The sequence below is a fragment of the Podarcis muralis genome, chromosome 7 (assembly GCF_964188315.1).
Source record: "Podarcis muralis chromosome 7, rPodMur119.hap1.1, whole genome shotgun sequence".
Taxonomy (NCBI): domain Eukaryota; kingdom Metazoa; phylum Chordata; class Lepidosauria; order Squamata; family Lacertidae; genus Podarcis; species Podarcis muralis.
In genome coordinates this window covers 66075108-66089649 of record NC_135661.1, presented here as the reverse complement: position 1 = coordinate 66089649, position 14542 = coordinate 66075108, and the positions used below count along the sequence as shown (strand labels likewise).

Genomic DNA, 14542 nt, shown 5'->3' with positions numbered 1-14542 from the left:
ACTTGCGCCTTGTTTGTGTGTGGAGAGGGGAACACACAGCTGGTGCTAACTGGTGAATAAAGAAAACATTTATTGGGAAATAAGCTTGCAAAGCATAAAGAAACCCCTGCACTGTAGTATAACAAGACATATGTAGAGCTTCAGAAAACAACAGGCCAGGCTTTTGCCTTGCATGATAAAATCAGGACCAATGATTAAAGCTTGCAAACAATAATTACAATGTTGTTGCAGAAGGCAATGTCTGTATCTTTCACCCGCTGCTTAATTTCTAAAATGAGAAGCGTTTGGTTTCAAATATATCCCAGAAGTCAGCTCATACTGGTCCTGGCAGCCATTTCTGCACGTGACTGACCAGGTTGATGGGAAGACATTCTACCCATGCTTAGATCAGTGTTTCCCAACCTTTTTTGGGCAAAGGCACACTTGTTTCATGAAAAAAATCTCGAGGCACACCACCATTACAGCCCCGTGACGTCAGCGCGCAGCGTCACGCCGGGAGGGACGCACGAAAGTGTAAGATTCAATTTTTTTCCCTCCCCCTTGCCTTCCTTCTGTGCCAACCGCCAAAAAGCCAAGAATCGCGGGACCGCCGGCGGAGGGGGGGAGGGCGAGCGGAGGCAGCGGCAAGCCCCGTTCCTCCCCATCCGCCCCATTCCGTGCAAGGAGCGCGAACAGGTGTGAGAAGGGGGTCAAACCTGCGGGTCGGCGCCGTGGAACCTCCAAGCTTTGGGGGTGGGGGGGAGGAGGCAGCAAAGCGAGGCAGGAAGGAGAGTGCTGCTTGGCGAAGTACTCGGCGGCGAAGGCCAGCAGGTCCGGCGGCCGGTGCCGCAGCACCTCCACCGTGTAGCCCTGCAGCAGCTCAGTCAGACCCAGCGGGATCTAGATGCTCATCTTGTAGCCGAGGCGCGCGGGAGACTCAACGGACGGGCCCAGGAGAGAGAGAGAGACACGACGGAGAGAGAGCGGGAGTCCCTGCTCGCCGTCGCCACCGCTACAACTACTGTGGCGGTTGGTCGTGGTCGCCGCCGCCGCCGCCGCCCACCTCTATCTATCTCTCCCCCTCAGCTTTCTACGCGGGCCTCGAGCCGGAGGTGGGGGGTGGCCGCCGCCGCTTTCTCCGCCTCCACGTCCTGCCTCCTCCTCCTCGAGCCCTCCGTCAGCCCTGAGGGAACTGCCGCGCTCGCGCCGCCGCTCTCTGACACACGAGAAAGAGAAAGGAACGGAGCGGCGGGGTAGTCGGGGGAAGGAGGGGCCGGAATGGAAGCGCGAGGCGAGCTGCGCATGCCCAGCAGGAAGCGGCGGAGAGCGCCACAGAGAGAGAGAGAGAAGCAAGGGAGGGCGGGGAGTGGGCGGGAACACGCTTCATGCGTCACAATAACGGACAAGAGGTGCTCGAGGGATAGATTAGGACCTAATTTGACTTTTACAAAAAAAAAAAATCTTTCGAATTTTCCCCACGGCACACCAGGCAACATCTCGCGGCACACTAGTGTGCCGCGGAACAGTGGTTGGGAAACACTGGCTTAGATGATGAAGAAGAAGAGTTTGGATTTGATATCCCGCTTTATCAGTACCCAAAGGAGTCTCAAAGTGGCTAACATTATCCTTTCCCTTCCTCCCCCACAACAAACCCTCTGTGAGGTGAGTGGGGCTGAGAGACTTCAAAGAAGTGTGACTAGCCCAAGGTCACCCAGCAGCTGCATGTGGAAGAGCGGAGACGTGAACGTGGTTCCCCAGATTACGAGTCTATCATTCTTAACCACTACACCACACTGGCTCTCTTATTTGCATAGTTGCTGCACAGCTCCAAAGCAAATTTGGAGGTTAAGCCCTAGTGAGTGCTGGCAAAAAGTCAACCCTGCCTAAGAGCCAAGGATGTAGCCTTAAATAATGACAGCGTGCCTATTGCAGGGGTCTGCAATGACGTGCCCTTGGGCACCTATCCTTCCCAGTGGTTTTTCTTCTGGAAGTGTTGCCTGCTTTTTCATTATGTTTCACTGGTTTTGGAGAGAGTAGATATTTTGCCTGTTAAGTGTATCAGGTTTTGAGCATCACAATCCCACCCACTCCCATGTGATGTAAGTATTTGGTGGTGTCCATGAGTGTCTTACATTTCCCAAATACAGTATGCCACTGGTCTCAAAAAGGTGTCCCATTAGAATACAATTATTCCCACCTCATGGTCATGGAGAGTGGGGAGAAAGGGGGTTGAATACATTGAAGTGAGGATGACTGGTTACCCACAGTGTGTTTGGAAATGCAACATATTCCCATGGCCATTTGGTTTCATCATTTTCACATTTTCCAGTAAACAAAGGATAGCAACTCCTTCCAAACTTCACGGCTTTTACCATGCGCTCTATAATGGCTGCCATGCCCCACCTCCGTCTTCAGAGAGAACGCCAAAAACACTAGTCATGTCAACTTCTGCCCTCCAAGTGGCGCTCGCCGCTTAGTTAATAAGGATGGAGTCCCATGTTCGAAAAAATACGCGCGGAACCTTCGTTTCTCACTCCTTTCCCCCTCCGGATTGAAATAAGAACGTACAGCGGTGCGACCAAAGCTGCCTGGGCACTAAAGCGACGCTGCTTGTACCATAGAAGGAAGAAAATTGTAGGGAAACTCATCCTGTTGCCCGCAGAGGAACCTTCCAGGTTTGTTTCTGGTTTTTTCGGAGTGTCCATTGGGAACTGCCCGTAGAAGTCAACGGAGAATCATAGAATAGAACTTTAGAGTTGGAAGGGATCCCGGGGGTCATCTAGTCCGACCCCTGCAATGCAGGAATCATGCCCAAAGCCTAAGCCCCAATTAATCAACCCTGGAACAAAGGAAGCAGCAAAGAGTGGAATTGTTTCTAATTTGGGGTTAATGTTGTCCGGAAAATGTTGATTTGAAAAAGGGCCCCCTTTCTCTCTGTCACCCAGATGCAGTGCCTCTTGTATGCAGAAACCTCGTGCTCTGTTGACCTCCGTGGACACACATTGCAATTTTAAATGCCACAAGAAAAAAACAACAACAACAATAATAATAAATAAACTGAAGTGTAGGTGGTAAACCACATTTCCCACACCAAACAAGGCCTGAGTTTGCTGTGTGAGGTGGCACAGAGGCACACTGGTCACTCCATACAATCAGAGGTTTCCCCAATAAATTCAGTTGGCAGCTCTGACAGCCACCATGGAGAGGTGGGCAGAGGAGACCTGAGTGGTGGGCAGAGGAGACTGTTTTTTAGCCGATGTTCAGACTTTGTGCATCACTCTAATCTTTTTACTATCTCTGTGACAGAGAGTCAAGGTGTGTTGTTGAAAAAAGTCCGTGTTGCAGTTGCTCGGGAGGTGAGAGACGCATTTGCGCTTGCTCTGAATGCTTCTTAATTCTCCTTCTCTCCTTCTCTCCTGGCCCCCTCTGTGTCTCTGTTTATTTCTTCCCCAACTTATTTAGGGGCAGCGTAGAAGGGATTGATTATGATGGAAAGGAGCCCTCCTATCTTAACAATGCCGTTCCTTTCCAGGCACAGCTCTGAGTTCTTGCCCCTCAACCACATGCACAACCCTGCAAGCCCATCCTAGCCATAAAATGCACGCCTTCTGGGCTGAGGCAGTTTATTCAAATTGCCCCTCATTTCTCCATTTCCCCACTAAGCCTCTTAGAAGTAGAGGAGCTTCGCACACTCCTGCAGAAAACACCAGTATAGGGGAGTACTCATTCAGAATAGCACAGTACTATAACTAGGGTCGGGACGCGGGTGGCGCTGTGGGTAAAAGCCTCAGCGCCTAGGGCTTGCCGATTGAAAGGTCGGCGGTTCGAATCCCCGCGGCGGGGTGCGCTCCCGTTGTTCGGTCCCAGCGCCTGCCAACCTAGCAGTTCGAAAGCACCCCCGGGTGCAAGTAGATAAATAGGGACCGCTTACTAGCGGGAAGGTAAACGGCATTTCCGTGTGTGGCTCTGGCTCGCCAGAGCAGCAATGTCACGCTGGCCACGTGACCCGGAAGTGTCTCCGGACAGCGCTGGCCCCCGGCCTCTTGAGTGAGATGGGCGCACAACCCTAGAGTCTGTCAAGACTGGCCCGTACGGGCAGGGGTACCTTTACCTTTTATAACTAGGGCCAGCTTGAGATATTTTGCTGCCTGAGGCAACAGGACAAGGTGCATTCTGCCCTCTTCATGTGCAAAAGTACATGAAGTACCTACTGGACTGGTAGTTGAATCTTATTTCAGTACTGGCAGGGCCAGCTCCATCATTAGGCAAAATGAGGTGGCTGCCTCAGGCAGCAGATGCTGGAGGGGCAGCATAGGCAGTTTCTCTCTCCCTCCAGCAGCTCCTCCTCCTAAGCTCCCCTGACAATACTGCTCCTTTGGAGGACTTAACAAGGAAGTTACTGGGTCAACAGTGTCAGAGTAAGAATCAACTGCTTTGGGGCCCAATTGGATATTTGAATTCAGATATCTGAACATCCCTGGTCTAAAACTACAATCCAGGGTAGCCATTGTGGTGCCCTCCACATCTTGCCGTACTACAGCTCCCCTCATCCTTGACCACTGACCATACTGGTTGGGGCTAATGGGAGTAGTAGTCCAACAACATCTGGAGGTCATCACATTGGCTGCCCTTGCTCTCATTACTGTATCTGTAAGTCAGTAGTTACCTGATATTACCTTAGAAATATTTTTGTTTCAGCTGTACACTTCAGTTGTTGGGGTTGTTTTTTTAGACGTGCCCTTAATTTGTGAATGTAGCAAACATGGTGTCATGGAAGTACACTCACCAATTGGATCAGAATTGGATCAGTTTTTTACTTGAGAATATGCTTAATAACAAACCCATGTTTGCTTCCTAAATACTGTGTGAAATGGTCCATATATTCTGACATTTTGCTGTCTTTTTTTAGAAAAAGAACAAAAGTTGCATCATGTCGTACAGCCAGAAGCAGTCCGCAGTAGCCTTTGGTCAGGCAGTGATTGGACCTCCTGGTTCAGGGAAAACAACTTACTGTCTTGGCATGCAGGAATTTCTTTCTGCAATTGGGCGCAAAGTAGCTGTGGTGAACCTGGACCCAGCCAATGAAGGGATTCCTTACCAGTGTGCTGTGGATATCTCAGAACTTATCACCTTGGCTGATGTAATGGAGAACTTGAAACTGGGACCCAACGGTGGCTTGATCTATTGCATGGAGTATCTGGAGGCCAACTTGGACTGGCTGCAGGAGAAACTGGCCCAGTTTAAGGGGCATTACTTCTTATTTGACTGCCCGGGACAAGTGGAGCTTTGCACCCATCATAGTTCATTGAGAAACATCTTTGCTCAGCTTGCTAAGTGGAACTTCAGGGTATGGTTGGTGTAGATGAGGGATGGCAGCCCTCCAAGCATTTGCATCTGGCCTTTGGGGCTGTCCCTGCACCGCACCCCCTCACACCTCTTCTTTAAGCTTCTTTTACAGTTTTTGCTTGGCGGCAATGTGCACTTGAATTCTAATAATGTATTATGCATGCCTGGAAAGGGAGAGGGTGGGTGAGAGTGTGTTGAAACTAGCCTAATGCACCAAGGTAAAAGTCACACTTGCTGCTTTGTCCACTTTTGCTCCTGGCATGTGACCCCCCAGAAGAGAATGTGACTTTCAGGCTGAAAAAGTTCTCCTGCCCCTGGTGCAGAAAAATAAAACAATGTTAGGTGGTAGAATTTTGCATGGAAAATGGGTACTGGGAGTGAGAGCATCCTTTGGTGCCAAACTGCAAGCCAGATTTGGCTCCAATGCACATTAGCTCTATGTAGCATAGTAGCCTTTTACAACTCATTTTCATGTGGCAAGCCATTTGAGTGAAATGGTTCAGGCAGTTCAAACTACACAATTGCAACTCCTTTATTTCTGTGGATTGTATTGATTGGTTAAAATTGCCTGAGCTGGAAGGGGTGGTTGTCATCTGAATAGCTTGGATGCCTCCATGCAGCTATGTTTTTGACTGGCTACCATGCTGTAAAGATTCATCTGTGAATTGGGCTTTAGGATTAAGTGTCCTGGGCTCTTGTATTCCCTATTTCAGTTTTGATGGCCATTTACACCTTATGAAGATTTTTTTTTTAAATCTACCACCCACCATGTCTGGATTTAGCTTCAGCTGGCTTAATTGCATCCAACCTCCTATAGTGTTCAGATTCCAGAGAAGTATCAGGACTAAAGTAGCTGTATCAGATGAAAATGAAAAGGTACAGCTCTCTGATTTTAATGTAATGATGGCACTTGGCTTTAAACCTCTTAATAATCTCACACAGAGACTGTATAGGCATTGATTAGGTGGAGGCACAAGATGGAACCTCTATGTCAGGAATGAGATAACCCATTCTAGCTGTTCTCTGAACACCACTAGGTTCAACAGACTGGTCACCTCATGGAAAACAATAATAAATATCAAATAATGATCTCTGGTTGTTTAAGGTGCAGTTGCCTCTTTTTTTGCTGCTGTCTATCTGTAGACTAAAGACCATTATTGGATAACCTCCCCCCACCCTACCTTGCTGTTTGGTAAACTGGATGGAGCATGGTTTACATGGGGAAGGGCTTTGTTTCAGTGTAGAGCATCTGTTTTGCATGCCAATGGTTGCAGGTTCAATCCCTGGCTTCTCCGGTAGGATCATGTTCCTGCAAGATTCTGGGGTGGGGGGCTTCAATGCAGCTGGTTTATGGGCTTTTAGAGGGGAAAGAGGGCTATTTCTTTACTTACTCTGTAAGCAACCCAACTTCCACTACAATGGTTTTCCTAAACCGGTACTACTGTCACTATGTAATATTACTTATATTTATCAGTTGCATCAGACAATGAGACTTTGGAAGCTTTGGCCCTCCATATGTTGTTGGACTACAAATCCTACCAGCCTCAGCCAGCATGGTCAATAATCAGGGATGTTGAGAGTTGTAGTCCAGCAACTTCTGGAGGACCACACGTTCCCCATCTCTGCCTTAAGCGATTACTTGTCTCCATTAACTTGTCAGGATGTCCCAGACTTGACACAACACTGATTCTCATCCTTCTCTTGTTTCTTCTTTGCACAGTTGGCAGCTGTCCATTTAGTGGATTCTCATTACTGTACGGACCCCGGCAAGTTCATCTCCATTCTCTGCACTTCCCTCTCCACCATGTTGCACGTAGAGCTACCCCACATCAACGTCCTCTCCAAAATGGACCTAATCGAGCAGTATGGGAAACTGGGTGAGAGCCACCAGTAGAAGGTCCTTGAATGAACGGCCACGGGGAAGACGGATGTAACCTTTTACTAAGTGACAGTGAGAAGTTGTGGATAATCAGATCCTGTAGCCTGAGAGAGACCATAATTCAGTGTTAGAGCACAGTAGGTTCTGGAAAAGACAATTGCCCTCTAACTTGAGAGCCACATACCCTTCTAAGCAAGCTTACAGTAGCCACATACTAGCGGTGGTTGGCAAGAATCACAAGCGAGCAGAGCAAAGAACATCAATTCTATCTTTGCACCATAGGATTGTTTCTACACATACTTAAATACACACCCCTATCCTCCATCCAGGCAAGCAAGAAGCATTGTCAGATTTCAAGGGCCAATTCTAGTCAGGCAAAAACACAGAAGGAGAGTGTAAAGCAAGGCCATTGAGGGGTGTGGCTGGGGAGAGAATGTGGCCTGGGAGATCCCCAAGGGCTAGATAGGGAGACCTGGAGGACCTCATTTGATCCCCATACCTGACATTCCCCATGCTTGCCCTAGAGAGAAGCTCCAGTTAGAGAAGACAGCTGTGGGCTAGCCCAGGAGTGCAGAACCTTTGACCCTCCAGATATTGCTGAATTACAACTCCCATCAGTCCTGGCCATTGGCCATGCTTGCTGAGGCTGATGGGAGCTGTAGTTTAGCAGTGTCTCGGGGGCTAAATGTTCCCCACTGTTGGGCTAGATTCTAGTCACTACATTAGAGAAGAGAAACCCGAGACTTTCCAGGTGCTGCTGACTACAGCTCCCATCACCCTTGATCATTGGGCATACAAGCTGGGACTGATGGGAGTTGGGAGTCCAGCAATCTCTGCAGGATCCCAGGTTCCCAAGGTAGCTCTTTATATGTTTAGGAAGCCACTTTTAAAACTTGAGTTTTGGCATTAACAGGAGACTGGGATCTCCAGTGGACTTCCCAACTCTTTAATGGCCTTTAATATATGCATAGCATATCTATTTTAGATTGTAAGCCTATGGGTAGGGAGTGATGTGATTTAGCTTTATCTGCACCTTTTGTTCCTGAATTTGCTAGAGACTTGTCTTTTCTTGTCTTGCAGCCTTCAATCTCGATTATTACACAGAGGTTCTTGATTTGTCCTATCTAGTAGATCACCTGGCTACAGATCCTTTCTTCAAGAACTACCAACACTTGAACAAGAAGCTTGTGGAAGTGATTGAAGACTACAGCTTGGTTTCCTTTGTCCCTCTCAATGTCCAGGTAGCCAAGCCAAATCAGCAGGAAAGTAATAATTGACATTTGGGGAGCAGGCAGCCATTCAGTTTAGGTTCTGTTTGGACTACTTCCTTTTCCTGCTGGAAAATGTAAACAGCGTCTTTCAGGATCTGGATTTTATAGGCTTTTCCATTTCAGATATTGGCTGTAATTTGTTGCTGTAGCATTAAATAATAATGTGTTTTATTAAATTACATGAAATAAATGTCTAATATAGTTTAGTGGCTAAGACACTGGACTGGGAAGCCAGGAATCCTCCAATTCAAATCCTGCCTTTGCCATGAGCTCACTTGGTAGATCTAAGCAAACTTCTTTCTTTCAGACTCAGGATTTTTGTAAAGAAGGAGTGGGAAACCTGTGGCCTTCCAGATGTTGTTGGCCTCTAATTCCCATTAACCTCAGCCAGCATGGCCAATGGTCAGGGATGGTGGAAGTTGTTGTTCACCAACATCTAGAGGGACATGGGTTCCCCACTTCCACTGTAAAAAGTATTGAGATAATGTTTGTAATTGCCTGCAAATACACAATCCTGTGCCCAGTTACCTGGAAGGAAAGCCCTCTTTCACTCAGTGAAGCTTGCACCTGAGTGGAAATCGGCTCCCACTGCTGCAGACATCAGGGCTTGAAGGCTTCTGTGCTCTGCGTCTCCAAAGCAGAGCACAGAATTAAATTGTGCTCTGAAGCACTATTTAATAATGCTAAGTATTGCTATACGCTAACTTTAAAATAGGAAGTTTGCTTAAATTATGTTCCAGAAAGTGAAGAAACAGATGATAATTTGGCAATGCGTTTGCATATACTAGCCAGATTGGAGAGTGATGCTGAAAGGATCAAAGAGAATTAAAAATATAGAAAGGAGCTGGACTGCTTTTATTTGTCACTAGGAAAGTAAAACTCCCACATGTATTAATATGCTATATATATAATGAATATATGTATTTACGCTCAGTTATGCTGAGAAGAAAACATGTGTTAATACAGGAGCTAGGGCATGGAACTAACAGGCAAATGATTTAAAAATACATATAAGGAAGCACCATGTGACATTGCTTATCTGTGAAAGGCATGCCTATATTAGAGCAAGAATCATGGAAGTTTGATGGGGAATCCAGCTGAACTGGAAGTGAACCAAGAAAGTGCTGAAAGGGAAGGGAATATTGAAAGATGATCTTTGGATTGCAGTCTGCCTGTAAGCCAGCTCACATGTTCTTCTTTCATCACCTGATGATTGCGGCATCAAGTGGCAATGTGCATGTGTGAATGAGCTACTAAAATTCAAAATCCACAGGTAGAACTTCCATATCTCATCAGACCCAAACCAGGTGGAGTCCCAAGTGATGAGAAATCACAAGTGGTGAGAAATCAAGTGATGGTACATGCCGTGTGTTAACCGGCCCAGTGAGTAGCATCATGGAACATGAAAGAGAAATTAATTTCAGCCCCTAACGTGTCCATTTTCCTAGGATAAGGAGAGCATGCAGCGTGTGATGCAGGCAGTGGACAAAGCCAATGGCTACTGCTTTGGAGACGCAGAGCACAGAAGCCTTCAAGCCCTGATGTCTGCAGCAGTGGGAGCCGATTTCCACTTCACATCGTATCCTTTTTTTATTGTGTTCCCCTTCCCTGCTGCAAGACTGAGTCTTATTTATGCATCCCAAGAAATAATCATCTGGGGAAATCTGCATGCCCATAACTATATTGCAGTTTTGAGGGTCAGTTTACACTACCATTGGCACTGGTAGCTGATCAGATGGAAGTTTTACTTATTTATTTTATTCATTTAACAAATTTATAGTCTGCCTCATAGTATAAAGCTGTTGAAGCACTGTACTGTATAAACCTATGAATCAAACCTGTACAGTGTGCACGAATAAGCCTGTTTCTACAATTCCAGCCCAGTTTCAAAGGTGTGTTGTGATTGTGGAAATAAGCTACATTTGTGTCAATATCGATAGCATTTATTTATTTTTATTTTATTGAAGTATTTATAATCGACACTTTCTTACAATCTAATCAAGGCAGTATACAGTATGCAAGATTATAATAAAATCAGTGAAAGCAACATCATTTGAAACTTCACTATAACATCAGTAAATACTGGTTGGTGAAAAAGAAAAAAAATCATATTGCAAAGGCCTATCTAAGCAAAGCAGGACTTGTATTCAGAAGACATCTGAAAAAAGGTATGGACGATTCCTGATGAACCTCTCCTGGCAGGGAGTTCCACAGGCAGGTCCTGTCACACTAAAGGCCCAGTCCCTAAGTAGAGGCCAACCGAAACTCAGAGGCATGAGGAGCCAACAGAAGTGCCCCATTGAAGGATCTCAATGATTGAAGTAGAGAGTAAGGAATCAGGCAGTCCTTAAGGGCCTTTTGGACCCACTTTTTTAGGGCTTTGTGAATTAATACATGTAGAACCAATGTAGGTGATACCAGGCTGATATACAGGAGCACCAAGATACACCCACCTACATCCTGCATGTGAGATGCAATCCATAAGCTGTGGTTTATTACTCCATATTCTGCATGTCCGGTCAGATATTAGGCTTTACGAGTAAGTTTCTAACCCTTAGGGCAGTAAGCAGAGCAAAAGCCCAAAGATGATGTAATACTGACTCTCTTTCTCGTAGCTTTTGAAAACAATTTCTTATGAGCTGTGGGCAAACTTTTTACCACTCTTTGATTAAAATCTGAGCACCTCTGGGGTCTGGATAAAATTGTTTTGTGGGCTGGACGTAGCCTGAGGGCTGCCGGGTAGCCACCTCTGATCGAGACAAATTGCTTCTCCCACTCTTGTTCCGTGTAGCTCAAATTCCTTTTTGTATTGTTTGCTGCTTCCGATACTGTACCTTTTGGATGGAATGTCCTCACATTAATTGCACTGTCAGCTAGCAGTCAAACAGAGATCTGTGCTCCTTTCTCTCTCACACACACTCTAAGCATCAGCCACCACTTGCTGTTTATTTCCCCTTAACTCACATATAACCAGCACATTAGCAGTCCAGGAGAAGTATGTGCAGCCGCAGGAGAAAACTGTGGAGCAGGAAACCATGGATGTGTAGCATGCCTGCTGCAACTGTCCACTGCAGGTGGACAGCTCCTCCCATCCAAGTTGGCTTCCCATGTGTATTAACCTGAAGCTGAAGAAGTACCCTGCAAGATATGGACTACCAAGATTCAGCTTGTGCCTTTAGGTTCCTCCCACACAATAACTTTCTTTCTCGTGTACTTGGGAGCCTCTGTGCTTGAGACAAAGAGGGGCCTCCCCACCAAAAAAACAAGTTAGCAGTGAGCTGCGGCATGGGCAGCTGCGAGGCACAGAAGATGACCGGTGAAATGGCAAAAGTAATAGAGGTCTGCTGCCTGAAAGAAGTTTGCACCAAAGATTGTCAGTGTGACCGCTCTGTTGTTGTTTTATTGAGAAGCATGGGATTCTGTTAACTTTGTACAATTGCATAGGAGCTTGACTGTCTTCTCTTCTACGGCCGCCAATGCTCTGCCTCTGTTTGGCATTTCAAAGTGTGGAGATGACAAGCAGTGATGCTGGGCACTAGGGACAGGAGCACCCTCAAAGCCTCCTGACTCCACTTGTTGTGACCCCCCCCCCCGCCCTGTAAATGCCAGGTTTTGGCCTTGGCCTTCTAGGAGAGTCCTTCTGGTGGAGGGACTGCTCAACCCATACACTCTGTTTCAGACTTATGTGTCTATATCCACGTCTGGTATTCTTCTTTTGGTATGAGGATTGCTTTCCTGCCCCACCCACAATAACTGCATGGAAGAGAAACAATATACAGTGGTACCTTGGGTTACATACGCTTCAGGTTACATACGCTTCAGGTTACAGACTCCGCTAACCCAGAAATAGTACCTTGGGTTAAGAACTTTGCTTCAGGATGAGAACAGAAAGCGGTGCAGCAGCAGCGGGAGGCCCTATTAGCTAAAGTGGTGCTTCAGGTTAAGAGCAGTTTCAGGTTAAGAATGGACCTCCAGAATGAATTAAGTACTTAACCTGAGGTACCACTGTACACTTAAGAAACCTTTAAATATATCATTATTGCTACTACTACTCCTATTTCGTTCAATTTTTTACTCACCCTTTACCATAAGGTCTCAGGGCCAGTTGCAGCCATGTAAAATTTAATATTAACAGCAATTGATAACAAGTTGCAGTCACAGAAACAGAGTGGGTCCTGTAAACATTTCTCAAGTGTCAAAAGGCCAGGGTAAAGAGGGTATACATTTAGCATTCAATGGAAACTATATAATGAAGGAGCCAGACATGCCTATTTTGGGAGGGAATTCTTTAACCTAGGAGCTGCCACAGAATGCTCTCTCTTGAGCTACCACTCCAACCACCAAACATTTGTGTGTGGTAGAATTACCAAGAGGGCTCTGCTGGTATTAATACTCAAAATGGGGTCTGTAGGGAAGCAGGCAGTCTTTTAGATATTTGTGGCCTAAATTGTACAGAAGAAGCTTTCATGGACTAGAGTCCCACTTCATGGGGTGAGGGATGGGAACAGTGAGTTCAGATGGAAAGGAAATAGAATAATGTAAAATAAAATCTCTGACAGTTATAGTAAATTTTACTAGGTAAAGCTTTAAAGAAAGCCAAAAAAAAAAAAGCACCATGACCACAGCAATAATTGATTATCAAACTTTGCTAAATCACTTAACACCTATAGTGGGAAAGGAAGCCATTATCACAATTCAAATCACACTGGGCCAGGAAGCTGTTACCAGGATTCAAACTGCAGGTGAAAGAACTGAAATTCTTGATAAGCTGTAATGTGGTGGTTGTATGCTGGTGCCTTCCTTTGGAAATGGTGTAGAGAGAATTCTAGCAGGTGCAGCTTATCTCAATCCTGCAGCACTAATGGGTATTTTGTGGCACCTGTTACAATGCCTGTTCTTCATATCAAAGTGATTGAATGGGCATATGTGAGTTATGGTGATCCTGCAAGTGAACAATGGCTGTGTTCTACCTTCTCTGTTGGAGGCAGTATGCCTCTGAATACCAGTTGCTGGGAATCACAGGACTCTAGTCCTGCTTGCTGGCTTCCCATGGGTATCTGGTTGGCTACTGTGAGAACAGGATGTTGGACTTTGGCTTCCTCCAGCAAGGATCTGGCAAGAGTGCTCCTGCCAGAGAAGCATCTCTTCCACTCAACTGAGTACAGCTTTACCGGTGCCACAAGGGGTTGCTGTTGCAAGGAACAGGTAGGAGGACTGCTGGGTGTGCCTAGGACTGAAACTAGTCTCCAGCACAAAACTTTGCGGAGGACAAAGATGGCCTTGGGCTTGTTCTCATGGTCTGTGTCATTATGAATGGGGATCCCTAACAAAAAAAAGGGAGGGGGAGAAGCAAGCCTGCAGAACTGTCTTGAGTCTTACTTTAAAAAATAAAAATTCGGTTGTTGATGTGTTTGAGACATGCACAGCCTGCTGAAATCATTACAATCACGTGTTTTATCATACCTCAGAGTGGAAAGTCAAACACTAAGCATGTAAGAACAGATACATTTGCCTTGCTAGATCTATTCTAACATGGCAGAGGCTGCAGTTTTTACAATCTCTGAGTGTTTGTTGCTGATAAGAGCCCTCTGGTCTCAATGTAGATCTTGGGTATTACTGTGGATATTTTTTAAAGCCTGTATATAATCATTGTTAATGCTGTAAGCAATTTTTATATCTCTTTATAAGTATTTGCCCAGTCAGTGAATTCTTGTCCCTGACACCAATGAGGTGAAACAGGATTAAGGACATAGTTGCTGAGGTAAATCCAATAGCTTCTCCTCAGGAGAAGCTTCTGGAAATCACTTGGCTTCCCTTTTGTCCTTGCGCTTAAGATACCTCAGCTCACTAATACGGTCCCAGAATGGCAGGAGGGAATTACTCTCTTCTGTTAACTCACAGCTACTTTACTGTGTGAAAAAGTTGCATAAGAAGTTGGGCCTGAGAGGGAAGTGTGGTAAGAAAGCAACTGGCACAAAGAAAGGACATTGAGAGCGGGGGAGGGATGCTGAAGGAGGCCCTGACAGGAGACATAGCAAGCCAAAGTCTGTAAACCGCCCTGAGGTCT

General features: G+C 46.1%; 1 protein-coding gene across 2 annotated transcripts; it reads left to right on the top strand.

The window, feature by feature from the left end:
• Positions 1 to 2557: 2557 nt before the first annotated feature.
• On the top strand, positions 2558 to 13895 carry GPN2 (GPN-loop GTPase 2). 2 transcript variants are annotated; one of them, XM_028738733.2, is made up of 7 exons: positions 2616 to 2654; positions 3286 to 3335; positions 4889 to 5326; positions 7046 to 7202; positions 8285 to 8445; positions 9924 to 10054; positions 11450 to 13895. In XM_028738733.2, the coding sequence occupies exons 3-7, from the start codon at positions 4910 to 4912 to the stop codon at positions 11520 to 11522; spliced, it is 939 nt and encodes a 312-aa protein (XP_028594566.1). In that variant the 5' UTR covers positions 2616 to 2654; positions 3286 to 3335; positions 4889 to 4909; the 3' UTR covers positions 11523 to 13895. The 2 variants fall into 2 exon arrangements, with proteins under 2 accessions (XP_028594565.1, XP_028594566.1); XM_028738732.2 differs by lacking the exon at positions 3286 to 3335 and having other exon boundaries at positions 2558 to 2654.
• The last annotated feature ends 647 nt before the right edge of the window (positions 13896 to 14542 follow it).